The sequence below is a fragment of the Lithobates pipiens genome, unplaced genomic scaffold (assembly GCF_037356315.1).
Source record: "Lithobates pipiens isolate NorthernLeopardFrog02 unplaced genomic scaffold, aLitPip1_a1.2 Scaffold_27, whole genome shotgun sequence".
Lineage (NCBI taxonomy): Eukaryota > Metazoa > Chordata > Amphibia > Anura > Ranidae > Lithobates > Lithobates pipiens.
In genome coordinates, this window is record NW_027507788.1 from 147365410 (window position 1) to 147383443 (window position 18034).

The window sequence follows — 18034 nt, forward strand, 5'->3', positions numbered from 1 at the left end:
TGTCAACAGGTAAGTGCTTGATGGGTGTTAGCTAAAAAAGGGGCTGGGAAGGGGACCAGTATCGTCAGTTTAGATCTGCTAATCAAATGAACTTATAAAACAGATAACCACTAGGGGGAGCATTTACCTATTTGTATTTATTTAGATTGTAAAATATAGAACGTGTAGAAATGTGAGCCATATCAGAGCTTATATTCAGAAAAAAGTTACTGGTATAACGTAAGTAAACCTGCCACAAACCTATACAAACCAAACTGAGAATATGATGAAAAACTGCATAAATAGAGGTTACCTTCAGTAAGAAATATACATCAAAACAATCTGCAGCTTGAAGAAGGTAAAATTATATGCATGTTTGTAAATTATAACGCTGGCAGCACAGAACTACATATAACTTGGAGTGTAAAACAATAAACAGATATGTATTTAAAGAGAACCTGTCACTTTGCCCAGCAGAACGGCCAATTTTTCTCAACCTTTTTTCAGTGGAGGCACCATTTAAATTTATAGACAATCTCAATGCACCCTTCAAAATTATGGACAGTCTCAAGGCACCCCATGCTAAAATTATTTTAATAGCGTTACATAATGCAGCAACATCCACACACAGGACACTCAACGTTGGAGGTGATTTATACGTCCAAAGCAAATATGCTTTTGCACACTGCTACTGTCTAGTATTCCAATGTTTCTCTTCCCCCTCAATTTCTCTCCATCAGTCAGCTAATGTCACCCCAGTACTAAGGGAGGGTCAAAAAGGATGCTGTGGAGGCAACAGACATCCTCATCAAATGATGACGTCATTGAATGAATGAATGAAATACTTGTATAGCGCACAATGCAAACTGAATCGCCAACGTCATTGGTTGTTAGGATGCCAGTGTCTAGAAAGTCATAATGGTGCATAACGAAACCTGTGGATTTGTGTAACGAAAAGGCAGGCTTCATCCACCTGCTGGCTTGTATACAATTTTTGATAATTTTTTAGGCATCTTGCCAAGGCACCCCTGAAGAAATATTAAGGCACCCTGGATGAAAAAGGCTGCTCCAGGCAAACAACTAAATACATTGCTCTGAGAGACAAGGTGACAGGGTCCCTTTAAGCTAAGTGACAGAGTATGTGTAAAGCCCACCCTCTGATCACATTATATTTACCTCTTCAGCACTCTACTGCTGTTGCAACCCCCCCATGAGGACTACCCAATAGGCCTGAGCTATGTCATAAGAAGGACAAGGTGACATTGTTGCTCCCTCTTAGCTCCAACATTGGGTTTTTGGTGACAACTGCAATATGGGAGAAAGTTTAAAGTGTAGGGTGGTCAGGTTTTGGGCTTTACACAGAACTGTTATGCCGCGTACACACGGTCGGAGAATCCGTCGGAATGCGTCTTATCGGACCATGTCGTCAGATAATCCGACTGTGTGTGGTATGCATCGGACTGATTCCATCCGAATCTCCGTCGGACCCAATTTTCCAACATGTTGGAAATATTTCCCGACCAACTGGGCCGGTCGGACGTAATCCGATCATGTGTAGAGAATCTTGATCGGACCAAGTGCCACGCATGCTCAGATCAAATTCCTACATCAAAGCTATTGGCTACTAGCCTGAATCTAGTCCCATCGTAACTAAATTACGTCATCACATTCTGAAAGATCAGATTTTTCGACAACTTAGTCCGACCGTGTGTATGCAACAGTTTCGGACACAATCCGTCAGACTAAATCTGACGGACAAAATCCGACGGATTTGGTTGTGGAAATCTCTGACCGTGTGTACAGGGGCTTACTTTGCCCTGATTGGACAAAGTAAAAGGGTTTATTTAAAGTGGTATTAAACTCAAAACCAAAATTGTAATATATTGCAGCTTGCCAGTCCTTAAATGTGATGACTGCATTCATTTTCTATTTTTAGGCTTTATTTTCCTTTATTTACCACTGGTGATTCGGCCAGTAATACATTTCCTGTGTGTCTCCACTCCACTCTACTCCACTAGTGAAGCAGCAGACACCTTTGGACAAGGGTAGGGGTAGTTTTAAGCCCCATACACACTATAAGTTTTTCTGCTGAGTTTTTCCTTCAGACTTACCAAAACCATATAATATGAGGTCAAACCTTAGGAGTTTCAATTTGTATGTAATCAGGAAGGCCCTTGTACTACATGGTTTTGGTAAACCTGAAGGAAAAACTCAGCAGAAAAACTGATAGTGTGTATGGGGCTTTAGATGCACTAGTTGATTTGGGCTTGACTAGCCAATTAAAGCTGAACTCCAGCAAACATTTTTTCAGCAGTTACAGCAACAGCATTTTTTTCCTTTTGGGATAAAGGTTTCATATAAATGAAAAAAAAACTTACCACTGTAAGCTTGGTCTGTTAAAGGAATTTGAAAAATAACAGATAAACGGAAAAAAAAAAAACCTAAAAAGGAAAACAAATGTAGCCCCCACATCTAAGAATTGGTAAGCAGCAGTATATATTTTTTTTGGGGGGATGGGTTTAATACAGGGGCGGACTGACAACTCATGGGGCCCCCGGGCAATAGGAGATTATGGGGCCCCCAGGCAATCAGACATTATGGGGCCACACAGTATACACAAACACACACACACACACACAGTTTACAATCACACAGTATAAACAGACATGTTTCTATTGACTGAGAAGGTACTGGAGAGACAGATGTAAAAAAACACAGATTTTTACATACTTTCAGTGGTTTTACTGAGGCTGGCAACCCTGATGGGGCCCCCTAGTGGCATGGGGCCCTCGGGCAGTGCCCGAGTGGCCCAATGGTCAGTCCGCCCCTGGTTTAATACTGCTTTAAGTGTGTGTTTAGCTGTTTGCCTGATGTTTTGCTTTACCACTACCTAACAGTATATCGTGTGTCCACAGAACATATGACAAAAAACATACAATGTGTTACAGCTGTATATTTATATTCTAAAAACTTTTATACAGGTCCACATTAACATTTACTCCAATTCAATACACTTCTAGGTGAGTATTCATAATTAACAATTTTGAGTATAATGTCTTCTGTTATTTGCTATCCATAAATGCATTACGGGATGACAAGGGCAAACTTAATTAGGAAATGGTTTTCAACGTTACTTATAAATAGCAACAGATGCTATTTTTGGCGATGCGGGATACAGTGCAAATAATAAGGGCTAAAATTCATTTATCCCAACACTTTGAATTATACCTTTTGTACCAAGACTTGAAGGATACTTCCAAGGACTCATTTGAAATGTTCTGCAATGAAACTGTCTGCACTAACTTTTGACCTAAAATAAGCACATGTACATATAGGCTTGATTATCAAATTTGCTGGCAAAAAATGCATATACTGTATACCATTGAATAAACAGGTAAATAGACCACTAAGAGCAAAGGAACGTCATTAATGACATTGAGGGGAATTTAATTTTGTTTAATAATTAATTTTATCATTTATTTATATTTAAATACATATAGGGAAAGTTGTGACTACTCTTTTCTTCTATGAAACAGTGTTACAATATCAGCAGAGAGGAGAGTATTGAACATTTACATCAGATATACTGCTGTAAGTATCCAGTGTATACCTTCAGCTTGTTCAGTTAAGCGGTTCAGCAGGAACAGGCCAAGATTGAAACCATTAATGAACAGGCTGAATGATCAATCAACTTGGGTTCAACCAGCCTGCCGAATTTGCTTGAGATTATCCCCAAGTGGCTACTAGCTGCTAGCGATAATCACTGTCTTCTCCTGGCTGGGGTCTTGCCCCGCTCGCTCCCACTCTTCCTCCCCCCTGCTCGGGAGAAGACAATGGCTCAACAGGAGGGTCTGACTGTGTTGAATGGGGAATCTGTGGCGGCCTTAATTCTACTTTATCAAAAAACTGTAGATAAGGGGTGTCTGTAAATAAAAACAAACTGTGATGCTTTGACTACAGTTGAATAATGCCCTTGATATAGGTGTAGGCCATTTACGTAGCGCATAACACCTGACTGGAATACTCCAACAAGGTTGGCAGGACCATAGGTGTACTCAGCCTATTGCATTTGGGTGTGCACCTCGAAGCTTAAACACACAGGCGTGTGTGTGTGTGTGTGTGTGTGTGTGTGTATATACACACAGTATCTCACAAAAGTGAGTACACCCACATTTTTGTAAATCTTTTATTATATCCATTCATGTGACAACACTGAAGAAATTACACTTTGCTACAATGTAAAGAAGTGAGTGTGCAGTTTGTATAACAGTGTAAATGTGCTGCCCCCTCAAAATAACTCAACACACAAGTATTAATGTCTAAACTGCTGGCAACAAAAGTAAGTACACCCCAAAATGTCCAAATTGAGCCCATTAGCCATTTTCCCTCCCCGAGGTCATGTGACTCGTTAGTGTTACAAGATCTCAGGTGTGAATGGGGAGCAGGTGTGTTAAATTTGGTGTTATCGCTCTCACTCTCTCATACTGGTCACTGGAAGTTCAACATGGCACCTCATGGCAAAGAACTCTGAGGATCTGAAAAAAATAATTGTTGCTCTACATAAAGATGGCCTAGGCTATAAGAAGATTGCCAATAGCCTGAAACTGAGCTGCAGCACGGTGGCCAAGACCAAACAGCAGTTTAACAGAGCAGGTTCCACTCAGAACAGGACTCGCCATGGTTGACCAAAGAAGTTGAGTGCACATGCTCAGCGTCATATCCAGAGGTTGTTTATGGGAAATAGACGTATAAGTGCTGCCAGCATTGCTGCAGAGGTTGAAGGGTGGGGGGGGGGGGGGGTCAGCCTGTCAGTGCTCAGACCATTTGCTGCACACTGCATCAAATTGGTCTGCATAGCTGTCATCCCAGAAGGAAGCCTCTTCTAAAGATGATGCACAAGAAAGCCCGCAGTTTGCTAAAGACAAAGACTAAGCACTAGACATGTGCAGACTAGAATATTTCGTTTCGTTTTTTCGTTTTCGTCCGTAAATTTTATTTATTTAGTTACTCCCGAAATTCGTTTTTATTTATTTTGTTTTTCGTGCAAAAATTGCATTTGTCCGAAAATCCACATGAATTACGGTCGAATCTGTCTTGGAAGGCTTATGGTATCTGTCGAATGGATAAAGAAGATTCGATGGAGCTGCTAAACTATATAGCCTATAGGCGCAGCATTCGATTGCCGAAATGTACGATTGCAGTGTCGTATAGTTGCGACGATCCCGTCGAATATTATTATAAACGTGCAACGATCCCGTCGAATATTATTATAAACGTGCAACGATCCCGTCGAATATTATTATAAACGTGCAACGATCCCGTCGAATATTATTTTAAACGTGCAACGATCCCGTCGAATATTATCATTATTTTTTTTTAATTTACTTCCCCCACCCAATTCCAGTATCGTTTCTCTCTGTCGATTCTGTTCTCTCTATGTCGAATATTTACTCTCTGTCGAAGCTTTTCTATATAATAGGACTAATAGAGGTAAACGAAACTTAGGCACATTCGACCACAGGTTCAATAGACATATGGAGTCACGTCGAATCTCCTATTCTATATCGAACGGCCACTTCGAATCTCCTATTCTATATCGAACTGTTGTAACAACGAAAACGAAAAAAAGCATTTATTTATGTCGGATCTTTCGTTTTTCGGAATCTGCACTTTCGTTATCGTTTGTCAAAACGAAAACGAAAATACCTGAAATTCGGACGAAAATGCATTCGGACGAAAACGAATGCACATGTCTACTAAGCACATGGATTACTGGAATCATGTCCTGTGGTCTGATGAGATCAAGATAAACTTATTCGGTTTATATGGTGTCAAGCGGGTGTGGCGGCAACCAGGTGAGAAGTACAAATACAAGTGTGTCTTGCCTACAGTCAAGCATGGCGGTGGGAGTGTCATTGTATGGGGCTGCATGAGTGCTACCGGGACTGGGGAGCTACAGTTCATTGAGGGAACCATGAATGCCAACATGTTCTGTGACATACTGAAGCAGAGCATGATCCCCTCCCTTCAGAGACTGGGCCGCAGGGCAGTATTCCAACATGATAACATCCCCAAACACACCTCCAAGACAACCACTGCCTTACTAAAGAAGCTGAGGGTAAAGGTGATGGGAATGGCCCAGCATGTCTCCAGACCTAAACCCTGTTGAGCATCTGTGGGGAATCCTAAATGGAAGGTGGAGGATTACAAGGTCTCTAACATCCACCAGCTCCATGATGTCATCCTGGAGGAGTGGAAGAGGACTCCAGTGGCAACCTGTGAAGTTCTAGTGAACTCCATGCCCAACAGGGTTAAGGCAGTGCTGGAAAATAATGGTGGCCACACAAAATATTGACACTTTGGGCACAAATTGGACATTTACACTTAGTGGTGTACTCACTTTTGTTGCCAGCGGTTTAGACATTAATGGCTGTGTGTTGAGTTATTTTGAGGGGACAGCAAATTTACACTGTTATACAAGCTGTACACTCACTACTTTAGATTGTGGCAAAGTGCCATTTCTTCAGTGTTGTCACATGAAAAGATATAATAAAATATTTACAAAAATGTGAGGGGTGTACTCACTTGTGAGATACTGTGTATGTTTATTTATATACACACACTGTATAGACTGTACACAGACACACACACACTTTTATAAATGTAAAACAAACATTTTAATATGTATTAAAATATGGACGGTGTCAGTAGGGCAGAGATTTGTGTCAGCAGGAAAGTGGATGGTGTCAGTCAGTAGGGCAGTGGACTGTGTCAGAGGGCAGAGCATGGTGTCAGTTGTGCAGTGGACAGTGTAATATTTTTTTTTTAATTTGTATTTAAATTTTGTATTACTTTTTACAATTTTATTTTTTAAATTATCTTTCACAATATTAGTTTTTTATTTACTGCGAGGGGAGCCCACGCTGTAGGGGGAATTTGCACAGCACAGGGTAATTAAAGTGTGCACACACCCTGTGCGCATGCCTATGGGTAGGACGTTGCTAAGAGATGCCAAGCTATTACTATAATCAAGAGTATTGATTCATGGAAATAAATCCGCTTTTAGGTCAGTATAGATTTACGATTACTGCTATAAGTGATCTCTAGTTTTACCTACTGGCATTTTATAAATGTCTTAGGGACTTGATCAGTTGCAGTGGTGGCTGGTGCTCCATTTTTGGGGTGGGGTGACCGCCCATCACCATCCCCCCACAGTCGGTAGGTAGGTCAGTAGATCGCACCCAATAATAATAATAATAGTAATGCAGCCCACCAGTGCCCATCCATAAATGAAGTATCAGATATGTACAGGTCAACTCCTTATCCAAATAAAGGCATACCACGTACCATGCAGTATACAGTATTTATGAATTATAATAATAAAGTGACATTTACAGTTTCTGTGCTGTTCTAGGAGGTGTAAAATATGATGTTTTGAGGAAAAGTAAGACAGAATTACAGGAGATAGTATATTACAAACAACGACATAGGAAAAAATATCGGTCCTGCTCAATGCAAAATCTTTTCTACTAAAGCTAAGGCTCGCTAACATAAAATGTAATTGAGCTGTTCGGAGTTATGCTTGTAACTCTTAATTTGGAAATCCATTAAACATGGTAATCTATGGAAGAAACACTGCATATCAAATAAATACATCATCCCTGCCTTTCTCCTCTTGATACAGAAGGAGAGACACAGCCATAGTGCAATTTATATACATTTACAGTGTCTGGTTGTTAGGAGCTTACTTGCTAAAAAGAGCCAGTAGCTATCAATAAAATGTTGATAGTAATGTTAAATGAAGCTATTCTGGTCATTTTATAATGAAGTGGAGGGAAGTGCATGGCCATTAACTGGGATCTGCCTCATTCAAGTGATTGAGTACCTATTGCAGCAGTTCCAAAATTGATGAGATGACGTCCATTTTCAGAAGTGACAATCAGAGGAGGTGCAATGGCAGGGCAGTGCAGCTCGAGGTACAGGGTGTTATATGGGCTGTGGAAAGACATTAAAAGGTATTGTTAAAGGGATTATGCATCCAAAATATAAAAACACAAACTATGGCTTGTTGAGAGGGTGATGTTTTCATGGTTAACAGAGTTTGCCACGCCTCTTAATCCTACAACATGTATAACTTTCTAGCCTTGGTGCAGACAATGCCACATAAATACACTGAACTGCTATAAGAGATACCTTTTTTTGTGTTCATGGTGATTGCCCAGTTGAAGTCCCCATCAGAAGATTATGTAAAAGGGTAACAATGCCAGAGAATAGCACATTGCAGCCTTAAACAGAACCCACTGCAAATCTCATGATATTAACAGTTGGAGGCAGCGGTGCCTTAGATCTCACATTGCAGATATACACATATACAGTCATTAGGGTTTTGGTGCAGGAGTGCATAATAGGCAGCCACTCGCACGCCAGGAACTATGTGGTAGGTATGTAGCTGCAGCTGTCAACCAATATTAATCATTTTATGTTTGGTCAAAGCAGATATGCATAAGATGAAAAACACTAGAGGCCACATTCATGAGTCACGTTCATACCTGAAGTTAAGGCTTTCATCTTCTTTCAGTTTACCAATGTCACAACTAGCAATGCAGCAAGGTATAACATATTTGTCAAATGTGCCCATAAACCTTCTGTAGATGGACAGTCTGGCAGCTGTATATTCATCAGAGCTGCAAATATCAACAGCAAAAAGTCAGGAGGCTTATATTAACCTTATTTGCAATTCTGCATAGTCAACCGTTTTAAGGATATTAAAATGATCACCCAGTATGTTATAAAATATCAACAATTTAAGTATATCTAAAGCAGGGGTAGGCAACCTTTTGAGCACAGTGTGCCGTAAAATATTTTCAAATAGATTGAAAGTGCCCATTTTATAACAAAAAAATGTTAACTTCACACTCGCAAATCACAAAAATGATTAATGTGTAAATGCTGTAAACGACTTGAGTAATAGTGAGAAATTAACATCCTGCACTCGCGCCTCAGATCAACCCCAAGTCCTGCAACTCCACACTTCAGATCAGCCCCAATTCATGCACCTTCACAACTCAGATCACTGTATCCCCCATTGCACATCTGCTCCACCACTGTAACCCCCTGCATCTCTGCCCCACCACTGTAACATCCTGCTCATCTGTCCCACTACTGTAACCCCCTGCACAGCTTCCCCATCACTGTAACCCCCTTTATCATCTGCCCCACCACTGTTTCTCCCTGCACATCTGCTCCACGCTGTACCCCCATGTTCTTCTGTCTCACCACTGAACCATCTTCTCATCTGCTTTAACACTGAACTTATCCGCTCATCTGCCTCACCACTGTAAACCCCTTTCTCATCTTCCCCACCACTGTACCTCCCTGTACTTCTGCCCCACCTCTGTACCCCTGATCTTTTACCCAACCACTGTAACCCCTGCTCATCTGTCCCACCAATGCACCTCCTTTCACATCTACCCCACCGCTGTACCCCGTGCTCTTCCGTCCCACTGCTGACCCTCCTTCTCATTTGCCCCAACACTGAACCCCCCCTGCTCATCTTTCCTACCACTGTAACCCCCTTCTCATCTGGCCCAACACTGAATCGTACCCCTGCTTTTCTGTCCCACCGCTGAACTCCCTTCTCATCCCTCCCACTACTGTATCTCCTGCACATCTGCCCCACCACTGCACCCCATCGCTCTTCTGTACCACCCCTGTACCTCCCTGCACATCTGCTCCACTGACATATCCCCATGCTCTTCTGTCTCACTACTGAATCACACTCACCCATCCTAATGCTGAACCCATCTGCTCCACCACTGTAACCCACTTTCTCATCTGCCCCACCATTGTACCTCCTGCCCATCTGTCTCACCTCTGTACCCCCTGCTCTTTTGCCCCCCCTCTGTTCCCTCTGCTCACCTGTCCCACCAATACAGATCCTTTCACATCTGTCCCACTGCTCTACCCCCCCCCCCCCCGCTTTTCTGTCTCACCACTGAACCCCCTTCTCATCTGGCCCAACACTAAATCCCCCTGCTCATCTGCCCCATCACTGTACCCCCATGCTCATCTGCCCCATCACTGTACCCTCCTGCTCATCTGCCCGATCAATGTACCCCCTGCTACTCTGTCCCACTACTGAAGCCCCGTCTCATCTCTTCCACCACTGTACCTCCCTGCACATCTGCCACACCGCTGTATGCTCCTGCTCCTCTGTCCCACCTTTGAACCCCCCCTGCTCATTTTCCCCACCGCTGTACCCTCATGCTCATCTGCTCCACCGCTGTACCCACTTCTCATCTATGATATTTGTGATATGCAAAGTGGTGAAAGGAACCAGAAATGAGACATCTACTTGTCCTGGCACACTCTTCCTGCTGATCCACCTCTCGCATCCAGCCCACGTGCTTGTATGTGATGTCATATACAAGCATCTGGAATGGATGTGCAATGATGAGCTCAGGTCAGGAATCTCAGAAATTCCTTCTTCCTGAGATTGGTAGTGGCAACCAAGCGACTCATCTTCTAGATGATGGGCGGGGCTAGCAGGACTGATTTGGCTTTAGCAGTGGCCAATGACAGCCCTTCCCCAGCGGAACTACACCCAATCTCTTTCTCATCACAAAAGCTGACGATCGTTAGAGAACCAAACAATGTTTCCCATCTTTTACAACGTGTGGGGGCACAGTGCCTTCCCCCAGTGCAGGTGCGGTGTGGGCAATTCTGAAATTGGAATGCATTAGTGTCTCACTGCCACTTCCCTGCACTGCTCTGCTGATGGGGAGGGAGTCGAGTGCTGGCAAAAGGGGCTTTGAGTACCGCTTGTGGCACCAGTGTGGGGGGGGGTTGTCTATCCCTGATCTAAAGCTAGGCCTTTGTTTTGAATGGAGTAGGAAATGGTTAAAACATTTGTCAGGTTTTGTTTTGTTATCTGTATCTCCAAGATCTCTGTACCAGAGACACAGCAGCAGTTAGAGGAAATCTCTCCAAACTGATGGGAAATTCCTTCAAAGTTCACCAAAAACAGGGTCCCGTTTGAGGGATTTCCCTTCACGTCATGTAACGCTAACAACTGTAAAATTTTGGATTGCGTTTTGATTTCTGCTAATGGTAGCCTTTAGTGCTTTGAGACAAAAATGTGGTTGATAAGAAAGAACTTAGAATTACAAATTTAATTGGACGGATCAAGGCCTGAAATATTTAGGAATAATGATTGTAACAGACCCCAATAAAATATATGAATTCAATTTTGCGCCGGTATTAAAGATGGTACGTGGATGCCTGGAGAGATGGCATAGGGGAATACATTCCTGGTTTGGAAGAAATAATATAATCAAGATGAATATTCTGCCAAAACTCCTGTACCTCCTCCAGGCAATCCCAATTCTAATGCCAAGGAAATTTTTTAGAACTATACAAACATTATTCATGAAATTTATATGGGCAGATAAACAACCAAGGATACGGAGGACACTATTAACACTACCGAAGCAATACGGGGGACTGGCAACACCGGACATATATAAATATTATCAGGCAATACATCTAGGCCGACTGTTGGACTGGTGTCGACATGGAGACCAGAAAATATGGGTAAATTTAGAGCAAGCACAATGTAGGGAGCTATTATATAGAGCACCTTGGTGCTATAAAAACCTGACTTCGGATACGAAGTTACATCCTACAATAGGACCCACACTACAGATATGTTACAATCTTTTAGTTAAGAATAAGATATCGACACAGAATTCCTCTCTAGTTCCTATATTAGGTAATCCCCGATTCATACCAGGTATACAGAAAGGACCTTTCGACAAGCTGATTAAAAAAGGAATATATCAAGCCTCGCATTTCATAAAAATGGGTAAATGGCCAATGCAGGAGATGATGGATAGAAAAGGTCCCTTTCAATTAGATTTCTGGCAGGCGGCACAACTAGGACATTTTTTAAGTACAGAGATAGCACCAGAGTTATTAGATCGTGGTTATACGCCATTTGAGAAACTCTGTGTGGAAAAGGAGCCAATTACGCATGTAATTTCTAAAATGTACGCGCTATTGACTAAACCATTAGAAAATTTTCAGCTACCCTTCTTTCGGAAGTGGGAAATAGACCTAGGAAGTACTTTTTCTGAGGAGCAGACGAAAAACATGATACAATCTGTCTTTAAAACAGCGACATGTAGAAAACTACAAGAAACTAATTATAAAATCATTTCACAATGGTACAGAACACCAGAAAAACTTCAAAAATATTTCCCCCATACATCAAGTAAGTGTTGGAGGTGTCAGAAAGAAGTGGGAAATTTTCTACATATATTTTGGTCATGCCCAAAAATTGAGAAATATTGGAAGGACGTACGAGAGATTATTCAAAAATTCAGTGAAGTAGAAATACGGGAGGACCCAGCAGTATTCCTCTTGCACTTGTCAGAGACCCTGGGGAAAATATATAGGAATTCCATCCTGTGTCACTTGGTAAACACAGCCAAGGCATGTATAACACTTAGGTGGAAACAGACACAACCCCCTAGTGTGAGCATGTGGCTGAAGAAAGTTATGGAGGTGAACAGGATGGAAGACCTAATATGGACAGCTAGGAAAAGAAGAAAAACCTACTTAGAAATATGGACACCATGGAATCTTTATATCTCTTCGGAGGAGGGAAAGAGACAGATTGATGCGATCTAAGGGGGAGGAGGTGGAGATATAGGGGAAGGAGAGGAGAACTTCCTCTCTCTCCCCCTCCCCTTCTTGGTCTGTGGGGGTGTTGAGGGGGGTGGTTTGGGGTGGTCTTTTTATTTATTTATTTATTTGGGGAATAACAAGGATGGAAATAAAGGGGGGAGGTGAGAAATAAGAAGATAACAATAAAACTTTGGCCTGGCTGGAAATAGCACCAACCCAGGACCAGACATAGGGTAAGTGGGAACGAACTCAGAGGGAGGAGTTTCCTCGACGTCGTCCCCATACATTACCATCAACTTAGCTTTTTTCCTTGGATTTATATATTACACTATAAGGGAAGCAAGAGGTAAAGGAAATAGAACGAATTGTTATGTTTTTCTTTTTATTATGTATGAATATGGAAATTCAATGTATGATATTTAGACTGTTTATGTAAATTTCCATTCTTGTTTATATGAAAGAAAAAAGGGGAAAAAATAAAGAAATTGTGAAAAAAAGAAAGAACTTAGAGTGGGAATGGGAATAAAAAATAAAATCCCTTTCTACAGTATGCTGAATTCTCCAAATATCTAAAAGACAAAAATTAAAAGCCCAATGAGCTAAGTTTGATGATGTATGGGAAGAAAAAATGTGAGACAGGAGATCTATCCAAGATAAAATCCATTAGGTCATTGAGGCTCCACCAACTAATATTGGTTCATTTATGAAGGAAATACATTTTTTTTTAGACCCATCCAAAAAAGTGACTTGCTTTTATTAGGAGCATAATGTAATATAAGACATACAATAGAGGGATAGGATAGTGAAAATGTTATATTGGCATATACAAAGTCACTGCAAAGCATAGAAAATGATCTCCTTTGCTGAGACATTGTATATGACAAATCAAAAACAGTTAGAATCCGACTATATTCGAGTTTCACAGGTTCTGCTTTTTGAATTTATGTACAAAGTTAAGCTTTTTCATTGTAGACCAAAAATTTTGCAATCACACCTTAAATTTTTAAGTCATTTCTAGGAGGGAAAATCCAATGCCAAACATGGATATTCTCTTTAGGAAAGACAAGAAGTTTTTGCAGAGTAACTAACATCAGTGTTATGAATGAAAAAACCTAACATTCTCAGGAATGCCAATAATTTGTAAATCCTTACATCTAGATCTGTTTTCGAGATCCTCTTGGATTCTAGTTCAGTCGATGAGCCAAGTATTATCGGTTCACAAATGTGACAGATGCTCCTGATTTGCTGGTACATGAGAACTGTCAAACTGTCCTGGCATTCCTTTTTTTGGAGGCATCAAAGGGGTGTTGACAGAGGCCAATGACCAATTAAGCATCTGAGGGGTGGTCACCACGTTCATGACCATCTCCCAGGTACAGTTTGTGATAAGTATTCATAGCTCTGAATATCTACTGTTTACAGACTGCTAATGTCCATATTATGGTCCAGCATGGAATTGGCTTTGAAATAATATATAAATATGACAGGACTCAGGCCGCGTACACACGCGGGGACTGTTCGCCCAACTTTGTCCGCTAAACAGTGTTTCGGCGGACAGTCCGCCCGTGTGTGGGCTTTCAGCGGACAGTTTCAGTGAACAGTCTGCTGAACAAAGTTTTTCGGAAATTCCGAAAAACTGTCCGCTGAAACTTGGTTTCAGCGAACAGTCCCCTCGTGTGTAGGCTTGTTCGTCAAACTAAGTTCCGCGCATGCTCAGAAAGGATTTACACGCCGAAAGTTGTAATGCAGTGTATAGGACGTCGTATTTTCCGTCCCGTCGTACGTGCCGTTCACGTCATCGCGCACGGTTTCAGCAAACTGTTCGTTCGTCGTGTGTGGGCAAGTCCGTCCATGCTAATTTTGAGCGGACTGTTCGCTGAAACTGTTTGACGGACAAAGTTGAGCGAACAGTCCCCGCGTGTGTACGCGGCCTCAGATGTCTATTTTACCTAGGAGGAATAAGGGGTGGCAGTTGTTCCCCATATGGTCTGACACAGGGGTGTCTGGACTTGAAAAGTTAAAATATGCCCATATTCTGGCTGTCCAAATGCTATTTTGTTTCTATGATGCCAAGAAACAGCAGAAACAGGAACTGAGTGGTCAGCTGCAAGCCATCACCGAAAAGCAGGATTATTTGCATAGGGAGAATGAGGAGCTCAAGAAGGAGTATGAGTGGATCATACATGAGCTCCAACTGTTATTGCGAATCTGCAAGGCCCTGGTCAGCAAAGCCCACAGTCTGGAGGCTCATCTAATGTATGGGGACTGGCAGCTAGAAAGGTACCAGGTGGCCACTGATGCCTCAAAGAGCCACTACAGGTGACCCAGAATCATGCAGATGTCAGTACAGACATCCTGGAGATGAGCAATGAGGACGGCAACCCCATGAACTCAACAAGAAAGAACAGTCTTTCTCTGCCACGCAGACAGATAGTCTGGACCTCTTAGCCTCTAACTGCCTCCCAAAAAAGGTGAAGTCTGTACCTTACACCTATCCCCACTAGCCACACACAGCCCAAGCTGGGCAGCATCTTTGGCTTCATAGCACACTTCTCTCTGGACTCAAGAAAGATGAAAAAAAAGTTGGAAAAAAATATGCGTTTAAAAAAGCAGCAGCAAAAAAAAATGCAATATTTTATAGCTCTCTTTAAGTATTAGTTTGTTAGTGTAGGCATTGAATAGGATATAAAGACTTCTGTGTGCTTACTCTTCTTTTAGATCTTCTATCTTGGGTATCTCTGAAATAAGAGTGTCTGCTGGTTTGAGGGATTTCTGAACTTGCTTAGGAGATACCAGCTGCTTTCGTTTGTCCTTCTTTGAAGATACATTTCTCTTTTCTTTTTTGCTCTGCAACGGTGACACATTTATTTGAATATATGTCAGAATATCTCACATTCATATAAAAACTGAAAAAAAAAACTTCAGCTATCATAGATATATAGCTTAGATAGAGATACACTATATACTGTATATAAAATCACAGCTTAACCTGTTGTTAATATTCAATATTCCCCAGCTTTAAGGCTGCATTATCATGATGTTTAATTGTCTAGTTAATGTTTGCGATTATAATATATACAAAGTTTTTAACTTTATCGGAGAGCTCCAGTCTGAAAAAAAAAAGTAAAGTCGTGTAAGGGCACTTATCTGTTCAGGGATCCAGAAATTGGCTTTGGTGCAGGCAGCGGGCATCTTAGGTAAGGGAAACCGGCAATGAAGCCTTCCAGCTTCATACGCAGTTTCCTACTGCGAATGTGTGAGTCGCGCTACACTTTCTGAATGGTGACTTGTGTGTATCCCAGAAGGCTACCGGGGGGGGTGGAGGAGGGGCCAAGTAAATATGAAAAATCATTTTTACCACTTGCAGCCATCAGCTCTAGTCAAAAGCACTAGGTTTCTGTAAGCTCATAACAGCTGATGTCTGTAATGACCTGAATAGCAGAAGAGATAATATCACAAAGACTGCTAAAAGGCTAAACGGAGGGATAAACTTACTCCCTCTATCCAAACAAAGGAGGGACTGTCTGATTTAAAGTGGAACTTTACCCATAACAACTTGATGTTCTTAAGCAAGGAACATACATTCCACATGAATAAGTATGCTACCAAAATAGTATATGCTGTAAATTGCCTCCACCATTGCTCCTATTTGTTCTTGCTGGATGCCATTTTGCCCAAAGCCCCAGCTGTAAATCATAAAGCAAAACTAAATCGATTTACCAGTTTCAAAAAACAGTTTGATTTGATTGTGTCTTCACCCAAACTGTCAAACCATCAAATGGCTGGTGTCATAACTGATCACCATGGCAGTTGCAGTTCAAACAGAAGTAGCTTCTGTGGCTGTAAAGGATAGGAAGGTTTGATTCTGCTTAAGGGCAGTCAGCAGATCAGCCTCTACAAACTCAGCAGTGCCTAAAAATGTTGAGCACCTGAGCATGTATAGAGCAGGGTGAGGCAGTGTATTACTGGATTTTAAAAAGTATAGGCACTTATTTTTAATGTTTTACATAGCTATGTCTGCAAAAGGGGCCAGTCTGAAGAGCTCTAGCAGGAGTTTATTTTCTGACTGAAGTTCCACTTTAAGCAGAGTATACATAGACCGTTTCTTATCATTCAACCAGTCAGTTGAACAAAAAAGCAAACAAAAAGTCAGAATTGTGCTTTTGTATTCTGAGAGTGGGAATTCCCCCCTTCTCAGGAATACACTGATCATACACAATTATCAACTCTCTCTCAGGTATGCACGCTATATGAGTATCCTACCTTATTATATGTCATGGGGATATAGGAAATGGCTTAGTTACCTCTCCTCCCTGAGCCTATTAATAGAAAATAAGAGAGCAGAAGGTTGATGAGGTCTTTGCGGTGGTCTCCCCTCCTGCAATATTTGTGAATTATGTCTTATGTATATGACTGAGCAAAGAATAGGTCTAGTGCTACCAATGATACACCTCCATCCCTAAATAAGACATAACAAAAACAGATATTTGCCCTGGGACTTTGTAGAGGTGAACACTGTGAGGCCAACACATATGTAAAAAAGTAACTTTATTAAGTATATAAAGGTAATCATACATAGTTTACATCAATAGATAAAAACAATTGGTAATAGGTAGGATACATAATATGACGTGAACACATCTGTTGCAAAGATCCATGTAATTTGATACACATCTAAAAATTGATACATTTCACGAGTCAATGCTTGCTTCTTCAGGAGTGAGTACATTAGCAGTGTATCAATAGGCAATACCAAGGTGCAGAAGGATGGTTTCTGAAACAATGGTAGTGGGACGGCCAAAGCACGGGAGGTGAGGAAGTGGATCCATCAGGGCCCCTCCGGGTGTCAACTGAAGGATGGATGGTATGAGGATAAAAAATAGGTGTCCCCTGGGGTTTCTCAATGTCCATAGTCATGGAAAATAGTATAAAGGGAATGACCTACAAATGTGCAGTGAAGGAGCCAGAGAAAGTTGCCATTGTTTGGGAAGCCAGCCTGCTGCACCTTGGTATTGCCTATTGATACACTGCTTATGTACTTACTCTGTAAGACGCGAGCATTGACTCGTAGAAAGTGTCAAGTTTTAGATGTTGTGTATCAAATTACATGGATCTTTGCAACAGATCTGTTCACATTATATTATGTATCCTAACTATTACCAACTGTTTTTATCTATTGATGTAAACTATGTACGACAACCTTTATATACTTAATAAAGTTACTTTTTTTACATATATTGGCCGAACAGTGTACAACATTTACAAAGTCCCAGGGCAAATATCTGTTTTTGCTATGTATATGACTGAGATCCCAACAGTTGAAACTTTTCAAAGGCAACCATTTTTGTCCATGAAGACCAGACTATTG

The 18034-nt window shown here is 41.4% G+C and overlaps 1 protein-coding gene across 5 annotated transcripts in view; it reads right to left on the reverse strand.

Annotated features, from left to right (window-relative positions):
• CFAP74 (cilia and flagella associated protein 74) overlaps window positions 1-18034 on the reverse strand; it is a 284293-nt gene that overhangs the window by 64848 nt on the left and 201411 nt on the right. For 4 of the 5 annotated variants that reach the window (XM_077457647.1, XM_077457645.1, XM_077457644.1 and 1 more), the window contains 4 exons: window positions 15374-15513; window positions 8529-8663; window positions 7865-7974; window positions 3234-3289 (listed from right to left, as the gene is read on the reverse strand). In XM_077457647.1, coding sequence (XP_077313773.1) covers window positions 3234-3289; window positions 7865-7974; window positions 8529-8663; window positions 15374-15513 — 441 coding nt within the window. The remainder of the gene's footprint in view (window positions 1-3233; window positions 3290-7864; window positions 7975-8528; window positions 8664-15373; window positions 15514-18034) is intronic. The other variant, XM_077457646.1, reaches the window with a different exon arrangement.